This window comes from Lepidothrix coronata, unplaced genomic scaffold, assembly GCF_001604755.1.
Source record: "Lepidothrix coronata isolate B3197 unplaced genomic scaffold, Lepidothrix_coronata-1.0 Scaffold157, whole genome shotgun sequence".
NCBI lineage: Eukaryota > Metazoa > Chordata > Aves > Passeriformes > Pipridae > Lepidothrix > Lepidothrix coronata.
Genome location: NW_016690337.1, coordinates 1015668 through 1043191, shown reverse-complemented (window position 1 = coordinate 1043191; position 27524 = coordinate 1015668). Strand labels below are relative to the sequence as shown.

Sequence of the window (27524 nt, the reverse complement as noted above, 5' to 3'; positions counted from 1 at the left end):
GAGATGTATGCATTAAGCACTCAAAGAGCTATTAAATTGCCGTTTTACAAAGTGCCATAGTCACCTAGTAAAAGTCAAGTGTGATTTTCCCACCAAGCTGTCATAGCAAAAAAACCCACAGTGTACATTTCAGACCAAAGTTGAACACGCATTTCCCACTGGATGCTTTCCCCAGAACTCTCCAAAATCCAACTTGTTTTGTAATTCTTGAGATAAATGAAATAGCGTCGAAGTACTTCCAGAGGGAAGCTCTTTCTTGCTGCCTCAGGAGATGCAGTACCATTTTGTGGCCTTACATGACTCCAGGTCCAACCTGTGCTTCCCACTCACAGCCTTGCTCTCACATGCCTATCTGGGACGTAACATGGATCTCACTTTTAAGGGCAATGTCAGAACTGCTTGTCTCAGCTTCTGACTTTCCAGTGATTGATTGGCACTTTACTGTTTTTAAAATGCTTACAGACCTTTTATATTATCATAGATCTTTTAACCAGTAAGAGTTCTCTCTGTAATGTTAATATTCTATATATATATCTGTTGAAAGACATCTGACTTTTAGTCCATCTTTAATGCAGAAACATCCAATCTCAGCTACTGAAACAGATAGGGACAAGTGGTCCCAAATCAGCCAGAATAAAATTGTGAGCTCAACTGTAAAGATCATGGGTGGAATTAAGCTGCTGAATTTCAAAATGTAACTGTTTTATCTCTTGCACAAATTTGGACCTATGCCTCATCCACACTGAGGCCAAAAACTTCAAAACATGCTTCCAATTTCTGTCATGTAGAGCCAAATGCTAAAAGAAAACGGTAATTTTTCTGTATTATGTGAGCTTAAGAAAAGATGGAAAAGTACTGAGGGGTTTTATTTTCAAGATATTCACAACAAAGAACCTGGCAGATATTCAGTTGCCTTCTAAATATTATCAAAAGTTTTGCTTACTTTTAAATAGTTTTGTATGACAAGAGCTTTACAACATTTTTATATAGAATATAAATCTAGTGTGTTTTGTTGTAATTTGAAGTCACAGTAGTCAAACCACAGGCAAGAGACTTTGCATGGGAATGTATAACTGATATGGGGGATGATTTTCAGAAGCAGGTTCTGGTACAGTTCAAAACTGAATTCTTTTCACATTTATCAATTTGATGGTTTTATAGATTTTTTTTTACATTTTAATCCACTTTTGATATATAAGGTTTTCTTGATTTTTGTTTACCTATTGATGTCTTAAAAATATTTATATGCTCATTTACATTAGGAAGTCTTGTTCTGAACACTACTATGCAGAACTAGCTGTGCTATCACAGAAAGCAAGGGACTAACAGATGTGAATATTACTGTGAATTTTAAAATTCCCATTCTTGAAATTCCCATTTGAGTAAAATATTTGAAAGAAAATAACCCCTCTAAAGATTCATCATCGTAATAATAAATCATTACCTCATCTCCCCAAAGTTCCTCCCTCAATTCAAAATGGAAGCAAACCCCTAAAAAAATCTAAATAGGTCCCCTTTGTATATTCCTTCCTCCAAAGTGAAGGAAAGTTGGTGACTTTCCTTAAGTCTTGAAGAATCCATAATTCTTCATGGATTATGCTTGAAACTGAGAGCAGGCCATCAGTAGGAAGAGGATGGGCAAGGTGACAGCAACAATGTTCTCCTGTTCTGCTGAAGGAACATCCTTCCTGCATTCCCCCAGTTTTCCTCTGCTCTTATGGACATCTTTTTTCCCTGGCTATATTCCCCTGCCCAGCAGATTGCTTATCTCCACACAAAAGGGAATGAGGTTGAGCAACAGATACATTTCTCTTTAGATCATAAGCAGACCCTGTCTCACCACTGTGGGGTAAATTAAAAACTAGACCTACCTTTTAAAGAAGTAAAAAGCAACAGAGCAAAACTAACATTTTAAAGTAAATTTTCAATCAAATCTAGAATCACACATAAAACTACAAGGATAAAAACATCACACAGTATTTATCATAAATGTTAACTAATGGGAGCCTATTGTATACTATATGGTGACTTAATAAAAGGAAACCTACCTCCACGACCAAAATTGCCAAGATCATTGGGTCCACTAGTGCTGTTGTTTACTGGCAGACTTGTGGCAGGCCAGGAGTCTGCAAGCCAAGGATAACTGGGGTCACTTGCATTCAAGAGACCTGGTCGACTGAAGCAGAATAAGAAAAAGAGATATACATACAAATATATACATGTATATTTAAAATTACAACATCTGTGAGACAACCAGTGACCAAACGAGCCGTATCACTGTTCTCCTAACACCACAGGTAACTAACAATTTAGAAGACTTTAATTTATTTCAATTTAAAATTGTGTAGCCTTGGATGATTTAAAGACCTTGAGCAGTTAATTAAGGTTATATACAAATCAACTTTGTCAGTAGAAGTGGGACTAGGCAGCCGTCGTGACTCTGCCAGAATCCAAATGAACTCCGTTGTCTGTGTGAAACAGGAGTTAGGCAGCACCATCACGGGATCCTACAACAGGGCTGCATGATAAATTACCACCTCAAGGGAGCCATCACTCAAACTGATTGCTCCATATCAGCCATTTCCAGGACTTTGGGCTACTATTTCTTCCTTCCCTTGCATCCCAAATGCACGCCTGTCATCTACAGGCTGGTAACTCTTTCTTTGAGCACTCTTGGATGGTTTAGAGGCAAACAGGTTTGAGTAGGATTAATGGAAAGTCCACAGCTATCTCTATCTGCCACTAAGGCATGGCTTTTATATCCCTCTAATTCCCAGCTTTGAGAGCAGTACTAAACAGCGAGCACGTGAAAGAGAAGGCACACTCGGGCCATAAGGTGCCATATCTCTCTCACCCCAGGACAAACAGGGAAATTTAGCAAGGCAGGTGGATTGTTTGTATTTGTATTTAACAGGGAAAACAAATAATTTCCTGCAGACAACCCCCCTTTCCCCAAATGAAAACAAAAAGCCATCCGCAGTTCTGGAGCTTTTCTAGGTTATTAAAGCACTCATGAAGTTGGAGCAACATCTCCGATCATTGTACTTTATAGACCCCTGCCTGGCACAATCCCTAAGAGAAACATCAGTTTCCATGGAAACGACAATAAGAAGGCCCAGCCATGTTCTCGCCACATCTACTTGCTCTCATTAGGCCTAATCTCTTTTTGCTAAAATATTGATTAAACAGGAGATTGGAAGTTATTACCAGGGCCTAATTACAATCTCCATATTGGCAAAGGGAAAATAGATGAGGATATATGGGCGCGTTATCAGCTTTTATCAATTTCAATTGAGTAGCCAAAGTTGTGGAATCCAGTCCTATCAATCTACAGCCTATTCATCATCCATGAATCATTTATTTCATGATCGATTAACTGTAATTGTTCACTCACAGCAATTTAGGGGGAGCCAATAAGGAGTCTTAAACAACAGCAACTTCATTTGCTAATGTCTAATTAATGCAATAAACATCCTGATAACAAATGAACACATTCTTTGTGATATTTACTACTCATTTCTTCCAGGGCATCTGGGAGATATGAAACATCTGGGCTTGATTCCTACAAAGTGCACAACAGATAGGTCATTAAACCCTGTGGTAAGCTACTTAACTCCTCCTAGTGTTGTCAGTTTTCCCAATGATCTGTTATGACCCAAGTGCATGTTTCAGATCCCTAATTTTAAAAATAAATACAATGGAAAGACCTTTATACAAAGAAACATACCTTCCATTGCTCATTAGTCCTCCATCTCCTCTTTGGAAAGTGACTGTGTTTTGGTTGGGAGAAAACAAAACGAACAAACATACACACACACACAAGCACACACATATAAGACAGGGAAAAAATCAATTAGTAATAATTAAAAGTAACAATTCAAACTGCTCAGTGTCCAAGATAGGAGGCTTGTTGGCATCATCACTCAATAAAGTACAGAAATTATAAGAACAGGATAAAGCATATCAGGGTTACATTTTGTTCACTGCACGTTACTGACTGACACCAACTTGCTCTGCAGCTTGCAAGGCAAACCAGCCATCTGGGCAAAAGGCCTGAATTTACCACAGGTCCCTTCACATGGCTTTGCCTTGCAAGACCGAGCCATGTGATGAAATTGTTTCTTGGCATGCTTTTGCTTCAGTACATAATGACATTGCACCAGTGAGTTAATAACATCATGTCATAATGCAGTAATATAATGTCACCAAACAAATATGCCATTTCCCAGGACAAACAGTCCTGGGAAAGAGGTGGCAGCTCTATTACAGATGAAGAGATGGAAAAAAATCATACAGCTGCACTATTTCCACCAGAAGAAGAGTTTAAGAATTAGCAGCCACACATAAATGCATACATGCCAGTGTCACCAGGAAGAAACAGTGTTTCCAGTCTTCCATCCATGTGGGATGTCAAGGACATAATCAGAGAGAGGCAGTTGTTTTTGTGTCTCCATTCACGGGTGTTTGACAAAAACCAGCCTCTTCCTTATCTATCTTATTAATGGGATTACATTTCAGGGCAATACAGGTAAAGCCACATTACTGGTGAGGTGCTAATTGACAACATTTGATGCTCCTTTTTGAAGCACTGGCAAATATTTTGAGTCAAGGCCAACAGACTATTCTGGTCCTCAGTGGCAATATCCCATTATTTATTGTCAAGCATAGATAAGGCAGACTATTAAATTATATCAATGTCCTGGACACCTGCATCCTTACAGGCCTCTGACAAGATGAGGGTTTGAATTTCAAAGAGGAATGGAAAAGTCTGTGGCCAGATTATTTTAATAATATTTTAATAATAGGGCTTGGTTTGGAAATACTATTTACCTTTGTAAGACATACATTCCCATAGTTAAATTATAGCTCCGAGAATATTTGCAAGATTTTCCAAGTATTGGTCCAAACTACACTAATTCAGAATTAGAGTATTATACACTATTCTAATCAGAAAAAATTACTACTCCCAATAGGAATTCTGTGATCATTAAAAAAATTAGCAATGGCATAAATCCACTGGGAAAATATTTCTGATACCTTATAGAATCCTTGTCACTTTATTAACTCCTAGGACAATTTCACAGTCTACATTCAGCAAAGGGGACAAAACTGGCCCTCTGGAAGCTCTGCTGGAAGAGTGCTTGGGTAGGGTGATTAATTATCCTTCACTGCAGAGCAGACTAATATCAATATCAGAAAATCACAGCAGTCATATGTCACATCAAAATGGTTAACAGCTGAATTTTGAAAGGATGTAATCAAACCAATTAATGAAAAGAGAATCAAAATGCAAGTATGAAAAGTATTAAATAAAAGTCTGCTATCGAAAACAAGACATGGTAATACACTGCAGGTAATTAATTTTAGAGCCAACGCTACTTTCTCTAACAGGCTGTCAAATGACTGTATCACTCATTGCTTAAAAGTAAATAATCTGAAGTGGTGTAACTATCATGAATATGCAAAAATGTGGGCACTGCCTGGCTGTTTCAAAGTATCTCAGTCAAAAGTACATTAGAGATGTTGCTTCCTTTCTCCTCCTCCCCTTCAAATTTAGTACTTGATTTCTTCAACTTTCTGCATTTCCCAAAGTGACAAGAAATAAGGAGAATGAGAAACAAAGGCTAATTCGGTAACAACCCATAATAATAAAGTGTACAGATTTAAGGGAATTCCAGTAAAACATATTTTCTAAAAAATGCTTGGGATTAATGCTCTTTTTCAGATTATCATCCACCAGAAATAATTTTGAAGTTATTTTGTCACCAAACATGTAGCACATACAGGTGTGTGAGATTTTAACTTTGCATATCATATGGAAAAAAAAAATCCCAACAGTATTTGTGGTCTTCAAAATATTTATATCCGTTGTGTACCTTTATAGAGCAAAGCTAAAATGGAGGAGCTAGTAGGAGATTGCAGCAATGTTTGCCTGACACATTTTATTTTCTGGGTAGTCAGGGATGGGAAAACTCCAAGACAAGCTGTGAGAAACATATTGGGAAGACATGGCACCAAAACCTCACTGCTAGAGCCACAGTTGCTGCAGGTTGGCTGTGGCATATGAGATTGTTGAGAAGAGACAAGTATCACAGCATTTGCTCCTTTTTCTTCTACCTGTGTATCCTTGTGGTAGGAACTACTTCTTGGTTTGTTTTGGGTTTTTTTGCCTACATTAATCTCACACCCTCCCAATAAAAGCACTGTTTTTAGAATAAAGGTTCATCTTAGTTCATTAATAAAAAAAGAACCTATCTTGCAGTGACACTGTTTTTCCTGGGGAAGACTGTGCTTATTTGATGTGTATGGAACTGGGAGGGAATACTGGTTCTTTCCTTTACCCTCCACCCTGTATACCAATGTGTGCAGTGAGAAAACAAACAAGGAAACATTATAGTTATTTACTGTGCTTGGTGGAAAAGGTTCTGGAATATTAATTAAGCGTGCCAAAATTCCTCTTGAAGCGTGGACATGTCACCAGGATGCTACAGAGAAAAAAACCAACAAAATTCCTGATGCCATCCATGAATGGGCTACCTAAGGCTGGATAGAGAAGGTGCCTTTCTTTTAGCATCAGTGTTGTGAAAGGAAAGACAGCTAACAACAGAAGATACGGTCAGGCTGCCAACACAAGCACTATGTTTATCATCCCTGCCATACATTTTGTCAGCATTTTTGCCTGCAGTTTGATTTCTGCAATTACAAAACAAGTCTAAACGCCTGAATAGAAGCAGACTTAATGCAATGCAGGCTTGTAGATGTCACTGTGAAAATAAAACACACAGACAGCTGGCTTTATTTATCCTGCCTCCACTTCAAAAAGCAGCAGAGCAATTTCAAGGGGCAATGCAGGAGGAGGAAGGGAAGGATGTCCCTATCACTGACCCACCCATCTCCCTTGCTTTTTATCACCAAGGAAGCAAAACAGCTCTTTGCATCTGATATATGTTCTTAGAAAGGCTGAAGACCTGCAGGGATGAGATTGGTTTTCAGAAGAAGATGAAGAAAATAACCCCTGCATAGAGAGATTTTGAAGGAATCCCCACCAGCTTATACTTCAAGGACTGTAAAAATGCAGAAATATAATCCAAAGTGCATTTTAAATGCATAAATATTTCGGGAAATTATATTGTATATATTTGTATGAAAACCAGCATATGTTAAGAAGCTTTTCAGACGCTTTTTATTAAATATATAAGGAGGCACCAAAACCATTTACTAATATTATCTGACAAGGTTAAACTTAATCTTCATGCCTGCTAGAACTGGAAAAATATGAATGTATAGTAAGTCGACATTCTGAGGCAAGAAAGCTTTAGAAAGCTTTAGAAAGCTTTCTGTATGCCTATCTCTAGTAGGCCACATTTTCCTACTGCAAATGAAAACTTTAATGTTGCCAGCCAAGTCTCATTCCTTTTTCTGATAAGCTGTTTCTCAAATATGAATGTAGATTAATCCTCTTTTAATAAGCATTAACTCAGAACAGATAATCAGCACATAAAAATTCCATCAAATCTTCTGTCTACCTTTGGATGATTCTGTCATATAGTTTATCCACATTTACCAGTTTCAGGAGTTGCACATAAAATGCATAGCATTTCATGATTCTCTATCTATTTTTAATTTGGTTTTTGTTTATTCAGTTCTGTGAAATCTTTAATCCCAAGGAGCACTAGTCACTAAATAAGCTTATCTACTCATAAGTGAAAATACATATTTACTTTTTTTTGCATGGCTGATGGCCTAGACACTTGAAAACACCTGAGTATTCAAGTGAGTGGATATTGGCACAAGTTTGAGGGCACAGGAAAGATAAAGAGATAAATAAACAAATTCTGTTTTGTCACTCTAATACAGCATTGAAATAATTAATCTGTTATACAAGAAGTGTTCAGATATCTCTTTTGTGCCATCTATCTTTGTATCTTGTGCAAGCCCATCATGCATGTTTATATCCAGGCAATTGTCCAAGTAAAGTCTAACCAGAAAAATACCATAAAAACCCCAGTACAGCAGTACTTTAGCTTTCACAGAAACTCACAAAAGTATCTATCTTTTCATTACAGAAGTGATGGCTGAAATGTAGTAACACTTGTATTTACTGTTTCTGTGCCAGATTTGGGGTTGTTGATAGTATGTCATGGTCACAACAATGTATAGTTTTGGTACAGCTGCAGATGATGACACTACTGCTTATCAAGAGTAATCTAACAAACATATTAGCTAATCATATGTCTTGCAGTATTGATACTACTGAGAATTAATGCCTGATGAGCCATGATGGGGGAAAGGGAAGTGATGTACAGAATTGTGGCTCAGTAACCACTGGAGTCAGTTCAACTGAAAGTAACCAAAAAGATTTAGGTGCGATTTTCAATGTCACTTTACTTGTGACCATCTGAGCAATCTCTCAGTGCTTATGAATATGTTCACAAAGACAGAAAGCTTAATGAATTTAACTCAATCAGTTATTCTTCTCTGACACAAATCGTTACCGATTGCCTGACATTTGCTGTTTGCTCTTCTCCTACATGGAGTGTTACAGTACTTTAGTCTCACTGCAGAAATTATACATCTTAGGCTCCTAATAACAGAATACAAATAACAAATGATCCCAGTGAATGACCCATAATCTGAAAATTACCTGAAAGAATATTTTTAGCAAAAAACTAAAACTGCAGGATCCAGACTTTTGAACAACTATTTTTGGTGTTCTAAGTTCTACATACAGGCAAATACAGCTGAAGAAAAACAAACCAAAAAGTATTCACATCAGAAATAATGGAGGTTTTGTTTTGTGTGTGAAATAAAGTAAGTATATGGATGTTCCATTAAAAGATTCATTTCTCTTTATCATACAATCAAATGTGCATGTTCTGCAACTCTCTGAAGGATTTAAAGCAGACGTCTGAACAAAAGTTGTGCACCTTCTAAAATCTGAGTATATTAGGATAAATTCATCTTTAGTAAAACTTCTTTGACAGCTGTCTCTGATGGGATTCTGAAAGCTACATACCTCTCTCTAAATAATTATATCTAAACCCAAACCATTTATGAATCATAACTTTGAGGGGAACAACACACAGTTGTGAGTGACTAACTCCCAGAAGCACAGATACATTTGTCTAAATTATATATTACCAATGGTAAATTCAAATACTAGAGAATTAACAAAGTTTCTTATGGAACTCTAGATATAAAGATAAAAAATATGGACTATGTTCTGTCCGAAGGAAGACTTTTTTTTAAATTAATGATTGTTTTTTTGGACTTGACTACTGGATGACTTAGGTTCTCAGTGCCTCCAGAAATGATGATAGGCCAGGAAACAAAACTATGGGTTGTTTTAGTTCTAGGAAGTCCACAAGATATCAGAACTACCTTTAAAAAAGCACATTTTTGGCAGTGCCTCTGACATATCCTAGTTATCCAGCACATCGGGATCAAGAGCATTAAATCATGCACAGTCACTGTGGCTCCAGCACAACGCACATGCCAATGTATGCTACAAACACCATGGAAAGTTGGGTTTAAAGACAGCTGACAGTGGCATAGTTATAGGAACCAAATGCAAAGATGAATTATTTAATTTTGGAAACAATCCCTACGTTGTCTCTCAAAGAAGAGCCAGTAAAGCATTTAGGTTAGGAAGTGTTGTGTCACTACTTGCACTAACTTGGCCATACCTGCCTGGGAGCTAGAGGAGCAATCCTGAGCCCCCAGGGCTTTTCCACAAGGACACTTCTCCCTCACAATGTCACAGGCCCTTGGGGCAGACACCACCTTTGCTCCCCTGTCCTGACAGTCATTTGCCCTTTCCTGCTAAGGTAAACACACAAGCTGTGGCTGAAGACAAGCAAGAGTGAGAAAGCAGCTGCCTGAGCATGAGGACTGGTTCAGCAGTGCAGTGGGAAGACTGGACTCTATCACATGGATGGTAGAGAGGACAGAAGAGGAGACAGCTTTGGTAAATGAAACTGAGGAGCTAAACTACACACAGAAAACTTTACTGACTTCTGCTGGAAAATGATGAGGTTTATCAGTCTTTTACACTGTAACACTGAGGTACAATTATTTTTAAGTTTTTAAATGCTGCGATTAGGTATGAGAGCAGAAGCTATTTATTTGTATCCATTATTACTATTAATTCTATACTCTATTTTTCCTGGCTATCCATATGTTGAACAAGCTGTTTGCAACCTGCTGTTTCAGCCACACTTCGTTTATCCTTCACATATCTTTAATCGTGTTTATGATAATGGTCTACCGTATGCTATCTTTTTTAAGATACAAAAAATAGGATATAAGCTTTGTACTGGGTAGTCAGAAAAAGCCAAAATACTTCAATTCCAAAATCCCTGTAAAGGAAATGAGTGCATCAGTTAATCACTAGGTTGCCTGAAGATCTGAACACCTCAGAGTAAAGCAAACATATGCGTAGCTAAGAGCTAAAGTGGAAGAAAGTTCCACTACTCCACTGCAAAAATGTTCAAGATACTTTAGCTTTAAAATCAAAATTCAGTTATATATGACTAATGCTTGTTTATGGCAAGCTAGTTCAAGCATCTTGTCCTGCAAATTACTTTCAAAGCTGCATTATCTCAAGGAATTAGATGAGTAAGTATGCAGAATTACAATGACAGAGACATTAATGGTGGCAGATTTTATTATGTTCCCCTTAGATCACTAGGGAAATAAATACTACATTTTTATCACAGATAGGCAGCCCAAGTATTTCTCCTTGTATTTGGTTTTGATTCTGCATATCTCACATGTTCATAAACACTTAGATAGCTAATGTTTGCAGTGATGTGTTGGTGAAGTAAGAGACAGACTAATGGACAGTACCTGCAGGGGTGAAGGTGAAGGACTGAACTGCAAAACAAGAAAGCAGACACATTGTGAGTTACACACCCTGAGAAAAAGTGCTAATTGCAGGGCACGAGTTTCCTCTGGAGTTTACTCAAGTTGGGGTTGAATATCATGAGCAGGACATAACAGCTGAGCTTAAAGCACTAACCAGCCAGCAGCCAATGAGAGACGATGGTCGGAAAGATGAGCAGTGAATTTCAACAGTTACATTTGAAGACTCTCTGTGTGGACATGCTGTTCTCCAAATTGAAAACATTAGGATGAATTTTGAAGCATGATCTGTTATCTACATTCCTTGCTGAAAGCATACACAATTTCATGATGCAATGTTCACATCACACTTAGATGCAGCAAACATCATGAGAAGGAATGAGTTGCAGGAGACACAGTTCATTATGACTTTTATAATTACTTACAGCTATGCATTTAAATGTATAAAAGACTTTGCTCTCAATTCTCCCCTGCTCCCCCCCAGTATGTCAACTCACATACAGGGCTAATAATTCTCCTTTTTAAGAAAAGACTAATTTTAGCTTGTGTCCAAAACTCTATGTAGGACTCTTTCCTAAGAGGAATAACAGCCCAGCTGGCCTTTAGTATGAAAAATCTTGGGATCTAGAATGATATTTCATAGAAACACATCTATAGGTGTGTGAGAGAGATATTAGTTTCTCAGTTAACAACACCCTACCTCTCAGAGAGTAAAAGTCACTGCTGTTAAAGGAAAGAAAAAAAAAAACAAAACACCAAATCAAAAATGCGCAACCCATGAACGTCAGAGGTCACATGGTGACACAAGATGAGGTTTCCCAGAAACCAAGAAGGTCCAAAAGCCACTGCTCTCCTTCCTCCTGTCCTCCACTGCTCATCTCATGTTTTCTTGACCTGCCCTGTTTCGCTAAGCCAGTGGAAAACAAATCCAGCAGGAAGGATTGAAAAACAGCATGGGATAGTTTCCTTCTGGTTTAGTGAGCCCAGTCAGGACACTGAGGAGTCTCATGATGGCTAATGCTAAGCTGAGAAGGACATTTTGGCTGTGAATGAATGTGGGTTTTTGGCAAGGAGTTAGAGATGCTCAGCCACTTAGGGAACCTGTGTCCTCAGGTTCATATGTGATAACTTGTCATAGAAGAGCGCTTGTGTAACTTCAGTGTGATAAAATGTCAACATTAAATATGCTGTGTCCTCAACTGGGCAAATCTTTCTCAAAAAGAAAATGTTTTCTCTTTTTAAATGTTAATAAGCACTTCTAGAGAACCTGTCCCAATACCTGAAGAACAGGGGGGGTTTGTGTGTTAAATTAGGCTTCAGAGTGACCTTCAGATTTATGGACGTTCACTTGACTTCCTAAAAATTCATAAGAATCCTGAAAAGCTGAATACACAAAACAAGGAGGTTGGGGAAAGATGAAAATATTTTCATTTGGCAGGTGTATTTATTTTTCCAAACATAGTTTTCAAAAACTAATTTGTAACTGGAGCAAACATTTGGTACAAGAGGACATTCCAACATGTTCTACCTCAAAGACAAAACTTTTTATGGTTTCTGCCGTAAGTAAATTTTGACCACACTTCTCTGTCTAACACATCACTCTTCTCTTCCAGCTCTAGGTATGAAGTCACTGATTAAGCACCTCCATTTATCTCCCATGCACATGGCTTCAGAGACATGGAAATGCATGGGAATTAAGGAGAAGACCAAATACTCTCTAACCTTCCTTATGAGGGTCTAGTCTAGTTCATATTTGAACATATGAGTAGAGCTGCACTGTTAACAGAGTGCCTTCTGAGCAAGGAACAAGAGGTATAGTTAATCCTCCTTGTGTTTTTTTTTTTTTTATTTAATGCTAGATGTGCTTGAGATGTAAAAATACTGTCTTATGATAATGATGAAATGTGGTACCGAGCAGTGCATTTGAAGCTTCTCATACAACAGCAGTTTCACAGCATACATTAAAAACAAGCACACAGAATTCACCCAGAACACTTTTGCTGGAAGTTCAATGTGTTTTTTAAGTAGGTTTAACTGTTCTCTTCACGACCAAACCTGATGAGATGGTAACAAAGCTCCTGTTCTTACCAGCGTAATTGCTGAGCCCCTTCCTCTTCTTTCTTCGCCAGTACAGCCAGATGCTGAAACCCATCAGAATCACCCAACATGCCCCACCGATGCCAGCTATAAAGGCAGGCTGTTTGACAACATCAGTGATTTGCTCAGTTATGCTGTTGTTATTTTCGGTGATGACAACTTCATTACGGCCTCCTGCACGAAAGAAATTCACAGGAATGTGGTTATTATGGATTCTGTAACACAAACAGGAAGCAAGGACTGCAAACGAAAATTAGGGGGGAAAAAAAAAGTAATGGACCGCAAAAGAATTATCCACAGTAGAAGAACTTTAAGAGTAGCAATGCACACTAGAAACCCAGTGTTTCTAGAGAGTAAATCCATAGTCATTTTGCAAACATATATTTGAAAAGATAGATCTACAGCGCAGTCTCAAGTAATCTAACAGATGTAAATCCAGAGCTTTTTTTTTTTATATACAATATACATACTTGTTGGTTTGTTTTCACATAATTACAGACAGGATGCAATAATGAGAAAATGGATTATAGGAAACTAATAAAAAATAAATCAAGCAGTCAATAAATAGCTTTTCCAAATGAGAAATCCAAATACAAAATATGCTACAACATCAGAAGACAGTTTCTTCTCTCATTGCCGTCAGCATGCCAAAAATTCTTACTTAACTCATTTATTTTCCCTGAATGCTAGAGTTTCCAAATTTGAAATCAAATATAAAGTGTATTTTCCAGAAATTATTTCATGGGGAAAACAATCCATACAAATTCTAAGCGCACCAGCTTTGACACAAAGCAGAAAAACACACAGTTAACTGCAAACTCTAAGCAATCACAGCAACAGATGCTATTTTTTTTCACGTACAATATGCACGACAAATTCTTAACATTAACCTGTAAGAAATAATTATTACGTGGAATCCCAATTAAAGTGACATGCATCAAAAATTACTATGTAGGATCTTAAATTCTACATCACATTAGAAAACTGTAAATTCCAGTAGATGCTTCCTTACCCCTCCCTTTCTCTAAAAGGGAACTTTTTCAAAAGAAAAGGTTTGATGTCTGGCTGGAAAACAAATGATCATAAAAATCTGAGTGGAAATTCTGGAAATGTTAAAGTATATAATTCTAGGACCAGCACTTCTCTACTTCAAATCTCCCCTTGTCAAAAATAGTTAGTTTTAAAATTAGGAAATGCAGAACATATTTTTCTGCAAAAAACCCCCCCATGAATATTGATTCTATGTACATTTGATATAAACTGCCCACATCTGCTGTTTTGAAATTTGTGAAATATTATCCATCTTTTCCGGTAAAAGCATTTATATAGCTCAATCCTTGAAATGTTTATGTAATATCACCAGGTGCCTCTATGCATGCTGAGGAGCTGCAAGAGTATCTATTCTACTGAAACAAAAAAGATAGAAGCACTATGATTCTCAATTTTGAAAGTCTATCACACACATATAAAGGTAGTCGAATATTTCAATAAAACACTGAAATGGTCATTCAGAGGAAATTATTAAAAGTATTGTATCATTATGCCTTGCTGTGAAAACAGGATGTATTCCTCTTCTATAGTTCAGCAATGGTTAGATTTACCACTCACTTCTTTTAACAGACCAGCTTGCTGGCTTCAGCCTAAAGCCACCAAACAGGGTCACTGGCTAAAACAGATGTGAGAATTCTGACACTTCCAGTTTTGTTCCACAGACACCTCTTTGCAGGTGACCCAGAGCCAAGTTGCCAATGGAGATACCTCACGGAGAGCCTGTCGGGCCAGCATGCCCTCCCTGCCCCACTCCCTCGGGGACTGGTTCTGCCCAGCACTGCCCCAGCCAAGATGCAGCTTCAGGCCCTCGATGGTGTTCAGAGCTGGGCTGAGTTACTCAGGAAGGACCGCGATGCACTGCATCACATCTCTATCACACTGCTGATGATCTCGGGGGTTTTATTAAGCTTTCTCTCTTTCAGCACCATGTCAATATTTAGTACTGATGACCGTCTGCTTCTGCAAACAGACTGTTAAAACTGTGCTAGAGCTTGGCTTGCTTTCAGTCGTTCTGGGCAAGAAACAAAACAGGCTTCCCGCAAGCAAAATAGGTCCCGCGGAAGGATGCTGACAGACTAGGCCTGCTAATGGATAAAAAGGCAGTACACCAGTACTGGTGTCATCTGTCAGTCTACACTAGCCATGCTGGTGAGCTCTGCTAATACTAGGGCCTGGGAGCTGCAGCTGTCCTTTCCCATGCTCTCCTCTCTTGTCTTGCCTCTGCCGAAGGCCCAGTGGTTTCCAGTTCTGATGCAGTAAGGGAGAATGGAACTGAGTGAGCACTTGTGACAAAGAAAAGAAGGGAGATAGCGGTGGCTCCTTTTATCTGATTTTCCCCTGTTTTTAATGCCCATGTGTGGTGGTTTGGGCTAGGCCTTCCTTGGTGACCAGTTTGTAACCAAGGAAGGGTCCAGATTTACCCAGTATTCCCTACGATTTTTACGTAAGCCAGATTATAAGAAGAAAGGAGGAGAGGCCTTCGCTCTCTTTCCTGCTGGTGGCTTGGAGGTGCAGGTTCCCTGCTGTTGAGTCTGTTGTGTTGGGGAGCGAGGCTTGGTTAGGCCTTGCCAACCTTGGGAGACAGAGGTTGCCGGCGATTGTTCCGAAGCGACTCTCGGTTGTCCCAGGAGAATAGTGAGCTATTTTCTTTGCTAACTCTTTTTTAGTTGTTAGATATTGGGTCACTAATTGGGATATATATATATTTTATTTTAGTTTTGTTCCTTTTCCCTTCCCCCTTCCCTTTCCCTTGTGAAATTGTATATTTTAATTGTATATAAGTGTAAATATATATTTATATATATCACTTTAGTTGTCTCTCTCTCGTTTCGGGTTTTTCTTAATTTTTTCTCCCTCTTCTCCCTGAGGTTTGGGGGGGGGGGACGGGACACGACACTTCTGGTGGTAAGGTTTGAAGACTTGGCAGGGAGCCAGCTTCAAACCATATCACCATGGAACCAGCTTTAGGTGCACCCCAGTGCTGAAAGAGGAAGGGCTGTGAGTAAAACTAATAGAAGGAGGCACTCTATGGCATGCTCTTCCAGGACCACAGTTGATTTTCTAGTAGAAATCAGCAAGGGAATCCGTGTTGCTTTAATTGCCATTAACTTGGAGTTAATTTCTGTGCCCTTTGGAGGAGAGACCAAAGCAGTGGGATGGTGGGGAAACACGTAATTTTGGCACTGCTTCAGAGGCAGCTGTGCTGCCATGGAGAAGAGCAGGCAGGGACGTGGTTCAAGAGACTGACTTTGGGAGGTGATGCTCCTGGACTCAAGAAAAGTACAAGCTCTGTCCAGAAAAGCCTCCAAAACGTCTGAGGATCCCATATTCTTCTGTAAAGTCAGAAACCAATCTTTTTAAAATGGAGAATGTGAGAGCAAACCACAGAGAGCCTGTGGAGAGCTTTCAGTGGGCTTTACTCTCTCCCTCTCTTCTAGGGGAAGATGCAATCTGTCTCCAAATTAGCTTCTCAAGTTTGCAGTCTGGCTGCTTGCTCTTACCCTTCTGTGCCTAGCAATTACAACTGCAAAAGTAATAATTCATTTAAATGTCAAAATAACATATGCTTTGTGAATTTGATGACGGAAAAATAAATGGATACAGATGAAAGTTATCCGCTGACGTTTGATGAAATTAATATAAGCGTTGGGGGTTGGGGAAACAAAAGGCATTAGTTTTATACTTCTTTATATAATATTTAAGCAGAAGTAATAAATATGTCATCCAAGGTACCAGTGCAGTACTATTTCATATAGTGCAGGTGTTTCTGTAACAATGCTGTCAGTTCAACTAATTAGAACATAGACAAGGGAAGTGTGCGACCTGTAACGCTCCATTGTTCCTGAAGACAAAAACATAATGAAATATAATGTCTTCCTCCCATTGGAGAGTAATGAAGAACAAAACTAATTTGTTGGACCAAAAATTAATTAGACACATCAGATTCGATTGTACCTATTACTGTGAAAGTTTGCAGCTGTTCCTCATATTATTATGCCAATGATGGAATGTAAGAGTGAACAGGCCAACTGATGAGGAGGAATAATAGCTATGGCATTAACCAACATTGCTGTTATCTCCATTTTTGTTTCTGTTTCTCCAGCAGAAAAATTTTTAGCATATCATTAATGATCATAAAAATTTTATTGATTCTCTTTTAGTGTTCCATAAAATTTTTCAACATCCTGCTTGAAGTATGGGCACAGCATTCCTGTAACAGTGAGACAATTTCTAACTAAAGAAATAATACACCTCCTACTGCTCCATATTCTCCAGGTTTTATTTTCTGGATTGTCACAGGTCTGTTATCTAGAACTGCTCTGGGAAGCCAGTAATTGATTATCCACCATGAAAAACAGTTATTTTAAGAAAAGACCTTCTTAGAAGAATAAATCCTGTATTTAAGAATAATATTTTCCTTTTTTATACACTGGACTCTGTATTTCATGACAATGAAAGTTGCAATGCTTAGAAACATAGCTTAATTCTTCTGCATCACTGACCTACTCTGTCCATAATTCAGCATTTCTGGAGTTGCCCATTCTGTTTGCAAGCTGTTCAATAGTATAGCTAATCACCAGGCCATATAGGATTCCATTATAATACAATCATTCATTAATGTTTTCATATTCATTAAGATGTTTTTGAGGTTTATTCATTAGCTCATTTTTAATCCATCCAATTAGTTTTTTTCATTTACTTAAAAAAAAAATAAATTCCTGTTTTATGTTTTTGATTCCCAGTCAAACGCTGAATGGTACCAACTCAGGTTTTCCAGAAATGGTATCACTTAAACACTGCTGCCTTTATCAAACAAATTTATAGTCTGAGAAATAGCTCTCAGCAATTAATAATAAAAAAGGGGGTCTAATAATAATTATTACTATTAATAATAAAAAAGGGAGACAGACCATATATGTAGTAACCACATCCAGCTTTGGGCCACCAAAAGGGAAAACAGAAATGAGGACAGAAATATAACCCAAACAGAAAGTACTCTCCTTTACTTTTAATGCAAAAGACTCTTAAATGTGCAAAGATGCCACCAGACAGACTTGTTGAAGCAGATATTCTGGGGTCATTTTAGGAACAAATAAACATCACTAAGATTAATGAGATAAAATTAAGTCTCTAAATGCCAACCAATTTTTATCTTTTCTTACTTTATTTACACCCTTAACATCCCTTTCCCTCTTCTGGCAACAATACAGACCTCTCCACATTTAACTCTTGATTATACCAGTCACTTTTTTGTAAGGAAAAATTCAAGATGAAGGGTTGTACCCAGATGTGGGGCTGAACATTCTGAGAATCATCCAACGAAGACCTTTGGTGCAAGTTTACTTCATATTAAATGACACAAGGCTACTGATGTACTTAAAATGCAACACACTTATGTGCTTTGCTGGAATAAGTGTAGTGCCTAGTTAGATTATTTCCTTAGTGAAATAATAAAAGGAGGTCCTGCTCAAAGTGGATGCAGTGACAGACTAGTCTTACAATATCAATTATTGACACAGAGGTCCAAAATCTAACCCTATTAGGTGATTTCTTACTTTCAGTTCTAGAAATCTTTTTCCCCTCTTTTCTTTGGCATATCTTTGGCTGCCTTTTTCTAAAACCAGTGCTACCTTCACCTCTACTCTTGTATTTCTGTCTCCAGTGACAATATATTCAAAGTTGAAGTACTCTAGTTTCTGTTTTGATGAGTGGGGAACCCGAATATCATTAAACATTTAAGCAATGCTGAGGGGATGGCCTTTTCTAAAGGTCTACACATAACAGAATAGTCCATCTTTGGGATGGTGTGTTGACAACATTTTCTAGAAAGAAAATATTTAATAACAACAGAAGTCCCACAAACAAACAAAAGTATATTCAAGTAATAACTAAATTAGGTCATACAGATAAAAGCAACAGAATTCCTGTATTATGTACTCAAAGGAGGTACTGCTTTGCATAGCTCAGTTCAGGTTTGCTAATTATGATTACTTCTATTCTTCCATATTGTTCCTGCCTTTATGTTTTATACTTAGGAAAAATTTCAGAAGAAACAGAATCTGTGTTTTCCTCAGGTCAGGAAATCAATTCTGCATGGAAATCACTACTAAGAAATGACCATTCCAAAGGCAGGGATTATAATGCTACCTTTGCTCTCTATTTTGTGTGAAGGCCACTTACTCTTTGTCAGAGGACACTTGTCTGTTTGGGATACCTGAGAAACACTGACTTCAAATGTTCATAAAACAACAATAAACAGTGCCTTAGGCACCAAAGGGATGAATAAGGCAATATTACAGTCATCTTAGCAGAGGGAAAAGGGAGTTCAGGCTGTTAGTTCCATAAATCCGTCAAGTTGCAGAAGTGGTAAATTCATTAAAAAACCCACATTAAGCCAGTTCTACTAGACAATCTGCATTTTCTTTTGTGTCTTGGGAACATACTTCCCTCCATTGGCTACAAGAACTCTGCATGAAGGGAAGACACAACATCAGCAGGCATTGGGACATTAAAAGCTAACTAACCAGCTCTATTCAAATCTTATCTTTTGCTCCGTGGATTTTTACGCTTCCAGAAGTGATTTACGAAAGCATTTCTGAAAGAAAAAAAAAACACAACAAAACAGGCAAAACAAAACAACAGAACAGACAATCACTTACCAATTATTATGGGCTGTGGCTCACTTTTTACTCCCACACCTGCACTGGTGCTTGCAGCAACTTCCACGCGGTACTGAATACCTGGATATAGGCCACCTATTACTACAGACCGAATGGCTGCATCTACTGTTTTGTTGATATGAAATCGAGTCTCATTACCTAGGCACCAGATCTGGGACAAAAGTTGATGTGTTAAAATAGATGGAATTCTTCACACTCACACAATCGTGCACAGATATGACATATCAAAGCATTTCATGACAATCACTTATTTCAGGCTTCTTAACAGTAGTACTGTCCAGGAATGGCTGAAATTAGAATGATTTAGCTCAGCAAACTGTGCCAGATTAGCACAGGACCAAGCCAGCTGCAAAAACTGCATGCAAATAACTCTCTGGACTCTGGCTCTCCATGGAATGCAAATTCTGTGGTTACACTTCTTAGAAGCCCAGACCAGATCATCCAAGTGAAAAAGATGTTATACATTAACTAAAATCTTGTTCAGTAACATGAATACCACCAAACCTGTCCTTTAAAAAACCCACATTTTTTCCTTTCAGATTTTCCACTGAATAGCAAAAAGACAGCAAATAACATGAGAACATGTTAAAACACTTCTTAAAGAACTAAAGAACAAACAATTTTCAAAATTCTTTCCAACTTCCTTTCATTGCGCAACAGGGATATTTGAAATTTATGAAATGGAATAAGTACAGACTCACTTTTTACTGCTGCCTTTGTGATTACTTACATTGTTTAGGAATCCAGATATCAGTTCCTGATTCAATTATTATCTAATTAAACAGGAAAACCACCCTATAATCTCAACTGGCATTTTGTGATGAGAACTCTATGATTTCAAGGTGCTACATCTGTCTCTGCTATTTTTTCATAGGTTTCTCCAAAGAGGTTTCAAAAACTTCTTCAGTTAATGTTATCTGCATATACTGCTTCTGTATTATTTAAAAATGCATTTACTACCTCTCAAGAAAATCAATACACAAATACATCACATGTACACTCACATAACAATAATAGCAGAAGAAAGCACTACTGCTGGAACCACTGTCAGCAACCAACTGATGGATCTAAGCAACAGCAATGCTATCTTTACCCTAATTTTTTACCCTGCTTAGTGTTTTATCACATCTTCTCTTTTTTTTTTCTTTTTTTTTCCTGTGAAACATTGAGAAAGATTTGAAGGGAAAAAAACTCCTCTGTTTTCCTAAGCTCAATGAGATCTGATTCGCAGGCCAGAATGAATTAGGGTGAGAAACTGTTGCATTCATTCCTTTTCTCCTTATCTGTCCTGGTCTTAGTTTACAGCAGCTATGAGATGCCTCTAATTAAAGGCATTTAATTCATAAATGAATTTACAGGTGCTCCTATGCTTGAAGCAGAATCAACAGATCTACTTTCAATTTGTCAGAAACTGTACTGTGAAACCTCATCAGACATTTTTTACTCAGGGAAATATTAAACTGCAGCACAGTCCCAGCAGCCAGCTCACTAATCAGGCAGCCACCTAATCTAACACAGAAGGGATGTAATAGGTAGTGACTCCAGCTGTTTTTATACACAGCCCAGAGGTCTGAGCACTCACCTGGAACATGGCTTTTATTAACCATCAGCCCTCTTTGTTTCATATCTACATATTTTGTGGTTTAGGAATGTGCTTTACTTATTTGCTTGTAAGCCCTTGACGATTTATATTGACTTATACTGGAGTCAGGACCAAGATTAATTAAGCCAAGAGATAATTATTAATTGATATGAAAATTAGATCAATAAAATACTGGGATTAATAAATCTTGATATTGACTGAAAGCAAAACAAAGGAAGCCCTGTGCTAAACATAAATATTGTGAGTATTTACTGCATCCCTCTGACCAGGCAAAAAGGTGGAAGAAGTTGAACCAATTAGTTGATTTAAAAGTCAAGCACCTTCTCCCTTCTTCATGCTGTGTTCCCTCAAGATACCCCATGGCCAAAAAAATTACATCTTTTTGTGTGAAATAAGCTGCACCCACCATTTCCACCCTTTGTGGAAAGCAGCAAGAAAGCTGCCCTGGACTTTTTCAATTAAAAATTTCACACTTGCTGTATAGGTCAGCCACAGTAAGGCTGATTTACCAAGCAGTGTGCTCCATGGTCACAAGCCTGCCATAATGCTGAACCTTGCCCAGTCATCTTCTCCATAGTCCTCCAACCCAATAACACTGCATTTCTTTCATGTTGTCAAAATATACTTGTGCCAAAGTGATCTCAGTATGGAATTATAGACTACAACAAAATTTAAAGATAATATAAAAGGAGTGGATACTTTGAGCTATCACAGCAACAAAGAAGAAGAATATACAACCCAATGGAAACAACTCTCATGTAACAAACTCTGGATAGAGTAGTTCTGTTCAACCTGTTCCTCAGAGCAAACAAGCCAGCATTTTAAGTTGTGAAGCTTGACAGAAATAGTACTTAGAAGAAGCCTTGTATTCTCCCAGAGCCACAGTCCTTGACTTTGCCCTTGAAGTGTTAGGAGTAGCATTTTTGCAGGGGAAAGAAAAGATATTTTTCCTGCTAGCTTTTCTGCCAGATTAAAGGCATTCTAAGACAAGGACTTCACTGCCTGTCTTTAGAGTACAGAAGCCCTTAACAAAAAACTCCTCTTCTTTCCTTCCACAGCAGGGAAAAGTAAAAAAGGGAAGTACTGTAAACTAGCTGGAAATTAAATCTCTCTTCCATGGTATTTTTTATTTTTAATATAACAGTAGTACTGCTTTAAAAAAAAATAAAAAATCCATAAGCAGTCAGTCCTCTTTCTCCATATAATTACAAGGGAAGCTGTAAAAGCTGTCAGAATCTAAATCCATAAACGTGGCTACTGTTCAAGCAGGCTGTTTCCTTAAATTCACAACCCTTCCATTAGACATCATTTCTACCTTATACTCCTGGATGACTCCATTTTGGTGATCTGGAGGGGGAGGATCCCAGGAGATGCTGATGCTCGTGCTGTTGTGGTTTCCAACTGTCAGGACAGTAACAGACTGAGGAGGGGCACTTGGAGCTACACCAAGGAGAGAGAACAAACAGAAGCAAGACATTAATACATTTGTTAGAGCACGAAGTCTGCTGAAACCCTGCAAGAGCAAGCAGGCAGTATAGAAAGTTCACACTCCCTGCAGGCCTAGGTATGCACATTTTGTTAGGCACTGTCAATTTTGAAAAATGCCTTTCTGCAGAGAAGCATAGAGCTGAATGACAATGTGGAATTTGTGGCAATGGAGAATCAATACAAATCACTCCTCATTTATTTATATTTAGCATTTCTTAATTTTGCATTGGAACTGGTCTCACTCCAGCCTTTGTTTCCCATAATAAACTTAGATAGTTACATATATATCAACCAAGTCACGTGTGAAGCTGCTTCATCTGGCCTGAAAAGTGTTTTGGTTCTTCTTTCTCCACATAATAATAATAATAGGATCCTTTTTTGTTTCTATTCATTCTTCAGGAAGACATTAACAGGTTTAAACATAAGACCTTGCATCTCTGAAATGAAAAAGGGTTAAATTGTTCATGGTTTTACATCAAATACCAGTGAATAGGGCAGGTGCTAAGTTAGGTCAGATATATACTTGTGTCCTTTTTTTCCCCTAGGCAAATTGCTTTCTCTTCAGAGGCCTGTTCAGTTCAACCATTCACAGCTGTTTGGCTGGTCACTGCATATCAAGGCCAATTCTACAAGACAATTGCTTGCCAGCCCTCCTAGTTGTCTAGAAGTGTGAAAAAAAAAAATCATAGTTGTTAGTGATCAAGGCTATGCTGGCAAAGCCCCTGTAGCAGCTACACCAGCAGCAGGGTGGTTTTGTTGGCTAAGGACATGTGGATTGGGAAGTGGAGCAGAAGCTCAGCTATGGAAAAGTCCCCTCTGTGAGCATCTGCTGCATCTCCAAGCAGGGTTCTCCCACCATAGCTACAGCTGCCAGTGCAGAGGGCTGAGAATATGGCCCTCCCCAGCCACTTAAAGCCTCTTGCAACCCCCCTTGCCCTTCCCTTTCTTCCAAGTAAGTGTTGAAACACCACCACAGTGGCAAGATAAGCCACTGAGGTCGAGTGTGTTATATTAAGGTATGGTCCTTGGGGGGAAAAAGTTCTTGATAGTAGCTGCTCTGAAATAGACCAAAAATCCAACTATTCCATTTATCCCAGTCCATCTACCTGGTCTTCAACAAAACTAACAGAAAGAGGCTAGGAAAGAGTGAACTAATAAAGTGAATATATATTGATACCTCTCCAGGACAATTTTCCAATTCACAGAAGACTGTTGCTTAGACACCTTCTGTTCCAGGGTGATGACTTTGTGTTCAATAACTATTTATGGAATTTGTCTTCCGTGTATTTGTTGCCTTTAATATGATCTTAAAACATTTGATATGAAATATGGATGCCGATTTTGAAGACTTATAGTAGACCTTGTACCAGAACCTAAAATATTTATCAGTCCCCCACCCCAGCTTCAAATCTAGATAGCTCTCTGGTTTTGGGCATCTCACATCCTGTGTTACAGCTCCCTGGCTCCACTGCCCTGGTCTAGAGTGACTGAGCTCTATGGTAACAGGGCTCTACTCTTATCTTTAACAGATATCCTGAGTGCATGACCATGCTTGGACCATGCTTCTCAGAAAAGCCAAGACCTCTGGCATCTCTGCATTAAAGCCTGGCAGGTTTAACACAACTAAGCACAGCCACAGATATCAGAGGTATTCAAGTCTACTGAGCCAATTCAGATTTTCTTATTGTTCCCCATGACCTCTTTGAGACTGGCTGTGTTCCCACTTTGGAAGCTTCTCAGTACTTGACCTGGCACAGGCTCAGGGAGCTGAGCTCAAATCTTTACCCTGATAACCCTGAAAAGTTGGAGTACTCTGCTGCAGGAAGGACATAACTTCAAACCAGGGTATCAGAGGTGGGGACAAGGGACCATACAAGATTATATCAGAAAAAAAATATTTTAGACAAAACATGAAACCCATACTACAGTCCCTGAAGGCTGCACATTTCGACAGCTACATTTTCAGAAGCTGGTTCAGCTGCAAAGCTTGCAGAGCTTGGTATAGTCCTTGTGACCTTGCCTGATGCAGAGAAACAGTGCACTGGAGGGGAGAAATGGAGCTGTATTGTGGACAATTTGACTCAGCCAGCTCAAGCGAAGCACGGAAAGGTGGCCTTGGGCTACTCCTTGCAACTGTGCAAAGCATAAAATTGGGGAAGTTAATAGTTGCATTGTGTGTTTTATGGCAAGGGAAATAATTTGCCACACAGTAAAACAATTAGCATTTTGCAAGTCTTCAAGATATTCAACAACAAAACCGTGAATAAATGTATGTGTGTGATACTAATTAGCATATTTTAAATGAAAATAAAAATCATAAAAATGATAAAGCTTAACACTGTATAACTCATTTGTGTTTTTAAGTACAATGGAACTTAAGTACAGTGCTCAAATGTATGCACTTTCATTACTCAAACAAAAAGGGCATTCAGAAATATAATTTCTTATATAGACATACCTGGGAGGATGGGGAGTGTGAATGCAAAGAAATGTAAAATGAATACCATACCCTAAAATTTAAAGAAAAACATACTGTATTCATTTATTTGTCTTTGCATTTAAATGCTATGAGTATTGTAGTTAATATTCTACCAGTACAGGGCGGGGTTTTTTTGGAGGATACATGTTAACTTGCAAGCAAAACTAAAACTGCAGCTGATGAATACAGCTCAAAGTATCATTTTAAGAGCCAGACTAAGGTGAGGAGGAACTGACAGACAGCAGCTGATAAAAGCTAAGGAGGCTTCCATTACCAACTGTCCTATTTTTATGATGACAAACAAAAGACTACTCCAAAAAGTTATTCCAAGAGAGATTTAAAACAGTGGATGCAATTGAAAAAAAAAGTCATCTGTCTCTAGAGCAAGTATGAAGGAAATAGTGAAAGTGATACAGTAAAATATTTGATTTAGCCCCTTTGTATGTGTGTACACATGTATGTATATAATAGTTCTGTTTCTTCTCTCTGATAATATCACTCTGTAAGCTGGCACCATGATATAAATTAAGCCTCTCGTCTGACACTGCTGCAGTTATTAAATAGATCACATTGAAAAATAACATTTTTAAAACCATTTTCTCATTTCCCTTGCTGCTGGCTTGTGGAGAACACCTTGCCTGCTTCTTGACAGGTCAATTATTCCAGTGCTCAGCTTCTTCTTACAGATATGAAAGAACCCAAATCGCTGCTCATCTTTTCCAGACGCAGCCAAACAGAATTCCATTTGTTACCTTCACAAGGCCAAAGAGGCAGGAGATGGATGGATACTGAACTGTGACAAATGCCTGATCTAGAGGAAAAGTCTAACTGCAGCAAAATTGATTTTTGGGGGTAGGCCTCAGACGTAACATCGCATGTAAAATTCAATCCAGCAGAAAGCTGCCACTACCTTCTGGTCGTACTTTGCCTTTATCAGGGCTATTTGTTTTGATGTCACAAAAAACTTCCAACACGCGTATCACTCTTCCAAATTATTTTCTAAAAATAGCACAGCTGACATTTTTTAAAAGTCAAGCCTAAAAAAGCTCATTTTCGAAATGGAATCACAGGCAACACAGCAAGTGGGATACCTTTAAATAGACTGCCATCTTTCTTCAGTGGATGAGAAGCAAACCACTCTCATTAAACATTTAGTTGGTGCTATTTTCGAAATACACGAACACCCATATAATTACAAGGATAACATGAGGAATTAAAGGAAATATCTGTAGAACTGCATCTACCCAATGCCTTAATTTTCTCATGGAAGTACTTAATTTTATCACCCAGAGAAGAGGAAAAATTTTTTACAGGGTCTGACATTTGTCAGGTGATAATACTACATGTTCTGGGCTGATGGTTTTTTGAGAAGAGAGAGTTGTAAACAGACTCCTTGAAGGTTATATTAATCTACAAAGCAGATCCTTGGCTGTGAGTTATACATATCTGTGGGCATGAAATTTTTTTAAATCCTCACTATGTGGAAAGCTATTCCACATGAACAAAGTGTCCTTTAAGGTAAGAAATTACCTGACAGGCTCTGCTGGGAGATGAGGTTTATAAAAGAGAATGTCATTCCTCAAGCATTTTATAGGAACAGACAGAAGATATAAAATCTTCTCTTTTTTTTCAGTAGTTCTTAATTTACCTTTAGCAAGAGACAGTTAGACGAAGCCAAATAAACATCAAAAATCAGTTGAAATTGGACAAGAAGAAAATCTGCTAGTGAGAGGACAAAATCCTACATTTTAACTCTAGAAAAGCAGTTTCACCTGTAGAAAGCTTTTTACAATTTTCTTTTTTTTTAAAAAAAAAAAAGCTTTGTTCAGACTGCTGCAAAGATATTCTTTACCAACTGATTTAGGCTTTACTGTTTGAACAAAGAACTGGGAGCCACGAAGTCTCAAATTCCAAATGAGACTTGAGCAATGCCTTCCTACACACTCTTCTACATGTTGCAGTGCAGTGAATTTCTTCATCCATAACGTGCAAACTCCAACCAAGTCATCTTCAGGATTACTTACATATTGGGCAATAATCATAACAAATCAAAGAGAAAAGTGAGTAATAAGCAACTCTGTTCTAGAATTAAAAAGTACTTGGTAATCAACACTAAATTAAACCTCAGGAGACCACTGTAAATGATTAAGATGCACCTTCAATAGGAAGGAAAGAGTGCACTTAGAACCCTTTGAAACCATATGAACATTTTGAAGCTTCACCAACATTTCTCTTGTTTTGAAAAAAAAATATAGAAAAAAAT

General features: G+C 38.1%; 1 protein-coding gene across 12 annotated transcripts in view; it reads right to left on the bottom strand.

Annotated features, from left to right (window-relative positions):
• The window catches only part of ROBO2 (roundabout guidance receptor 2), an 891080-nt gene that overhangs the window by 50362 nt on the left and 813194 nt on the right, over positions 1-27524 (bottom strand). For 7 of the 12 annotated variants that reach the window (XM_017829032.1, XM_017829038.1, XM_017829041.1 and 4 more), the window contains 6 exons: positions 22610-22734; positions 19671-19842; positions 12952-13134; positions 10849-10875; positions 3728-3770; positions 2049-2176 (listed from right to left, as the gene is read on the bottom strand). In XM_017829032.1, the coding sequence (XP_017684521.1) occupies positions 2049-2176; positions 3728-3770; positions 10849-10875; positions 12952-13134; positions 19671-19842; positions 22610-22734 (678 nt within the window). The remainder of the gene's footprint in view (positions 1-2048; positions 2177-3727; positions 3771-10848; positions 10876-12951; positions 13135-19670; positions 19843-22609; positions 22735-27524) is intronic. The other 5 variants (XM_017829034.1, XM_017829040.1, XM_017829043.1 and 2 more) reach the window with 1 other exon arrangement.